General features: G+C 36.7%; 1 protein-coding gene across 3 annotated transcripts in view; it reads left to right on the forward strand.

Annotated features, from left to right (window-relative positions):
• LOC144442509 (ATP-binding cassette sub-family C member 4-like) overlaps positions 1-3,532 on the forward strand; it is a 26,459-nt gene extending 22,927 nt beyond the window's left edge. For 2 of the 3 annotated variants that reach the window (XM_078131868.1, XM_078131870.1), the window contains one exon: positions 1,553-3,532. In XM_078131868.1, coding sequence (XP_077987994.1) covers positions 1,553-1,901 — 349 coding nt within the window. In that variant the 3' untranslated portion in view covers positions 1,902-3,532. The remainder of the gene's footprint in view (positions 1-1,552) is intronic. The other variant, XM_078131869.1, reaches the window with a different exon arrangement.
• The last annotated feature ends 2,072 nt before the right edge of the window (positions 3,533-5,604 follow it).

The following is a 5,604-nucleotide window of genomic DNA, read 5'->3' on the forward strand; positions in this document are numbered from 1 at the left end:
GATCGAAACACGTAGTTATAACATTGCCAAAAATGTGAGAACAGTTCCTGTTGCAAAATAGACAGTGTAATGAATTACCAAGAAAAATAACATGGAGTTAAAAATAAAACGGTAAAATGAGATAGTTTTTAAAAGTGTTTCATTTATTCATCATGATATTTCACATAACTCAAAAACCTGTAATGCATAAAGATTCCATTCTATTATCGACTCCTGCACGTAATATATGGGGCAATGGTAAAAATTGTAATTTGTTTGTAAGTATATTTTACCTGTCTGTACTATGGCGATATCTACCATAGGTCCATAGACATAAAAATACCGCCAATGACACTGTAACACAACTGTACAGTTTTAAACACAAAGTATGTATCCAATGTAGGAGTTCATTTGCTGAATGTTTATCCAGTTAACTATCCAGCCCTGTTGTTACCTTTACCATACACATCATCACTGTGATGTTGCTATAGGAGTGGGCTTGTTGCTAGAATATTTGCATACATTTGTGAATGTTTGTTTGCTTTGCTATGAAACCCAGTTGTTATTGTTGCTATATTCACCATCGTTTGGCCGTTGCTATGGGCGTGGTCTTGTTGCTCAGGACATTTGCATACATTTTTTGAATGTTTACTCACTTGCCAACCAGATAATGTTTTTTTAATCAAAATATACTGGCATTTGGTTGTTGCTAAGGGCATGATCATTGTTGCTACGACATTATGTCAAAATTTTAAAACAACATCTGTAGAATAACATAGCTGGTATCAACTCACCAAATTTCAGCCCCACAGACCACGTACTTTTTGAGAGATGTTTTTGACCAAATTCACATTTTTCCACCTAACTTGCACATCACTGATGAGATCATTACATGCTTAATAGTTCGTCACCTACACATCCGAAAAGCATCCCCATTAATTTTCAGCCCAATCTGCTCAGTAGTTTTGGAATTAAAATTTTTGTCCAAAATGACATATTTTAGACCTAATTTGCATATTACTGATGGGATCTACATGTCATGAACAAATCTAAAACTATATACTGGTAAGAATGTTACCAGAAAATTTCAGACCAAGCTGCCCAATAGGTTTAGAGGTTAATTTTTTTTTTGACCAAAGATAACCCAAACCACACACCTGTGATGTGATCTTTTTGCTTTGAACAATTATCCAACTAGACACCAAAGGGAACATCCCCACCAAATATAAAAAACAATCGATCCAGCAGTTTGAGTTTTAGTCGTGTACGTGTACGGATAGTCAGACAGACAGATACCTTACCATGACATAAGCTCTACTGAACCTTATCAGTTCTGTTGTGCTAACAATCAGGCCAAACTCGTACCCAATCCAGGTGGTTTTGAAATTACCCTGCAAACGTTATCCTTATACACAGGAACCTTAAACATTAATGTACGACCGCAAAACCGGAACCTTAAAACATTGTACGAGCCATGTCATATATAAAGTTTATTTACCCAGATAGGAATGATGTACATACTCAAATATGATTCTCCTTTCTTACCTTGATCTATGTTCTTATTTTCTTAAAGGACAGATACACTGATTCAGAAGACGATACGTAGCCAATTCCAGCATTGTACAGTACTAACCATTGCCCATCGTCTTAACACTGTCATGGACTCAGAGAGAATACTGGTATTAGACGAGGGACGTGTTGTAGAATTTGATGAACCTCACCTACTACTACAGAACCCAGATGGACATTTATATAAATTTGTGCAACAGATGGGTGAACGGGATGCAAATAATCTTCACAGCATTGCCTTTGATACTTATCAAAAGTGTCATTCAGATGATAAAATCTGTATTTCAGATGCTCAGCGATCATATTTACAAGCTAAAGATATGGAAGAGATCAACTGTTTAGAAAGTTTGTAGAAAAATATCTTTGTTGAGAAAACAGTATTTCATGGATAAAATGAATAGTTGTAACCTTGCAACTTATTACCAATTTGACAAGACTATTATCTGAAGGAAATAAGCTTTTAGAAGTCATGAATATCAATGTTTGCTAAGACCCATCATATTGTGAGTGAAAAGAGGTGAAATTAGACTTTCTTGGCCACCGTGCAAAAATTATGTGATGTGAAATGACTATCCAGAACCCAACATTTTATGAAAACACCTGGAGTGGCGACCCCCTGTAAAATGAATGACAATAGGTCAATCCAAGCAAAAATACCGACATCTTCGTCGGATTTTAATCAGACTGAAAGTGTCCCAAACTACAGCATGTATCAGGTGACTCGTTTAACGGCTAAAAATAGAACACATGTAAGAACTGGAGGAATTCACACGATCAAGTTCTAGTTCACAATGCTACACAATAAACTCTATAAATAATGTGATAGAAGCAGAGAGTTGTACGTTGTTTAATGTAGAATGGATAAGTAGCCATTCTACGGCAAATCTTGAGAGAAATACAAATAACAGACTGAGAACCAAGTTTCTCCGTTCACTCAAGAAACAGTTTAATGGATCTTGTGACGTAGCAAAACCCGACGCGTCGTGTCCTCTCCCAACCGTGTCACCTGGTGGCGACATACAACCCTCCGTTGTTGTGAGCAATACTCGACACATATAAAAATATTAACAACTAAACCTTATACTCAAAAAGTGAAAAATGTAATTAGGTTACACACACATATATAACATAATGAGGAATGAAAAGGCATGGATATTTAATAACCAAAGAAATCATTTTTTTGGGGTGTGGTGCTCTTTTTGTGTGTTAATCAAAGTCAAGCCTAAATGAGACAAGGAGAGACAAGTTGACATTATTGTCTTAAATTACAATTTACATGTTGGATGTTGACGAAATAGATTGTACATAGGAATGCACACAAAAGAGGTAGAAACTGTCTGGAGAACAAATAGCGCCACCAACGGACATCCCATCCTGCACGTCTATATCTACTACTTTGCTACCACGGAGTTACATCATCTTCCATGCATAGACTACTAATCATGTCTACAGTTTAATTTAGTATACTTTGATCACAATTGGGGATGTATTTCGTTGTTGTACCTATCAAGAGTGGGTCAATACTGATAGAATTTCTTCCGATACCACAAGCAGGTTATAGGGCACACTGATGAGGCAAAATAAAAAACAATGTTTTGTTTTCGATAACATGACATGATAATATTTTTTTATTAATTAGCATAATATAGCGGGAACTTCCGATACCACAAGCAGGTTATAGGGCACACTGATGAGGCAAAATAAAAAACAATGTTTTGTTTTCGATAACATGACATGATAATATTTTTTTATTAATTAGCATAATATAGCGGGAACATCATATTCATAAAATGTTTTTTCGCAAACAAACGTAGCAAGTAACATATCTATGGATATGTATATGGGTGAAAAAGCACACTAGGACCATCATTTGATGATTCGACATCTCCTATGTCATTTACATAGCTTAATTTCAGCTGGCGGTTTTAATTAGCATAGATCATATGAATAACATGCAGGGTATACGTATACCAGGGCCGTAGCCTGACCAAATTGCCGGGGGAGGGGGGGGGGGAGAACATTGTCTTGGGGCAATCATGCATTTAAAATTTAAAAAGGTGGCTAATTTACATAAATTTACGTGCAATTGACATACTATCTATTATAGCATATGCATTTAAATATCATATGTAAGGCCAGGAAAAACAAACAAGCTGGTCAACGGGCAACCTAACCCATCACATTGGGTAGGTAGGTCGATTTCATTTTTTCATCTTGCTTGACAAGGATAAAACAAACCATATATAATGATAGACTTATTCAGTCATCTTGATACTAACTCTTGCAATTTGCCTGCATAGCTACAGTTAGAAATGTACACACAATTTACGGTTAAATAAATGTTGTAGCTCTTCTCACCCTCTCTTCTCAAAAAATGTTCAACCCCGCCAAACGAAACTCAGGCATTATTTTAGCCACCCCTTCTGTCACCTGCACTACAGTGGAGATATACAATTATGTGGTACAGTGATGCATTACAATAATAGTGATAGCCAACTACAATAATACTCTGAACGAGATTACTTTACACAGGATGTGGATTTCACATGCATAAGGACATGTCTCCAATTAGCTCTAACCTATACACAGGGAGGTACTTAGCCAGCCACCTCCCATCTGGTTTTGGGAAAGAGACAGTTATCACCTTGATTGCTACTGACTAGAAGGAGACAACTCCAAAGGTGAAAAAATTAAAAATGAGACAGTGTAGGAGGCATTTAGAGGCATAACATATCAAACCATAGGCATAATTTAAAGTCTTACAATGCTTGAATATGGCAATAAAATACCAGAATTGAAACAATTGTGCTATGCTTTACATATTATCTGGAAGTTCATTTTGTTGTGGAAATACTGAAAGATATTTTGCGGATGTGCACTTGGTAAATGACTTCTTCCTAAAGTTTAATTTGGTTCCAAAAAATCCGGAATAAAGAGCAAAGCATTTCAAGACTTTCAGACTTTTGATGGCCCGATGACTGCTCAGCCCACTCCCATGGTCGTAAACATTTGCTCAATTGTTTTTAGTGCACATTGAATATGCAACAGATTGATTTAATCTCAAATCATGCTTGTATGCATCATCAAATAAATTTGTTTACTTTATTGTGAAATAAGACTGTTTTTTTTGTGGAGTAAGTTTCATTAGAATCGAGGCAATAGCTTTTTTATATGGATATTTTATCCAAAGACAGACAGACAGACAAACAAACAAACAGAAGTATAACATAACCTCATATTAAAGGAGGTAAAACATAAACATGCAATATATATGACTGCTTCAGGGGAGTAATGTCTTTGCTCAAATAGTCACAAATCAAGAGCAAACTATTTCAGCCCCCCCGATATTCATCATTTCCAAGGCCCTACAACCTTGAATAGGCGTAAATTCTGCCCGTTCCCATTAGCTAGCCATAAAGGCGACATAAAAGCTTGCCCATACAGTTCTCGTACTTCATGTAAGCTATTTTCTGAGTTTCATCAACCAGAAAAGGGTATAGACTATATTAATGCACACGTTGAAGCATTCGATCCAGAGCAATTCGATCAATGTACTGAATATCTGGTACTCGTGACCTCGTTACATTCATGAATATTAAATGATCACAAACTAGACTCTCTAGCTATAGCTACCTCTAGAGGTACTCAGCGATTTAAAGTACTGATTACGTTTTGTGTTACATTGTCAAGAACTTGTACTGACGAATTTCAAATGAACCACTTGGGGGGGGGGGGGGTTAACTACTTAAATAAACAAACTTAAGGGAGTCATAATATATTTACGCAATATAAATATTCATGTCTACGTGGGTGAACGCCCTCCAATTTTTATGAAAAAGAGCATGTAAATCACGAACAGAAAATGGTTCGGAATATGGGCATCGATACTTGACCGTGTTTTAGGGAAGGAACGGAAACTGTTACACAGTCAAGTCTCTTGGTTAAATTTTGGTCATACCCGAGGACGTTTTGACCCGGAGATGTTTTGACCCGGGGACGTTTTGACCCGGGGACGTTTTGGTCATACCCGGGGACGTTTTGACCCGGGGACGTTAT

The sequence above is a fragment of the Glandiceps talaboti genome, chromosome 11, assembly GCF_964340395.1.
Source record: "Glandiceps talaboti chromosome 11, keGlaTala1.1, whole genome shotgun sequence".
Classification (NCBI taxonomy): domain Eukaryota; kingdom Metazoa; phylum Hemichordata; class Enteropneusta; family Spengelidae; genus Glandiceps; species Glandiceps talaboti.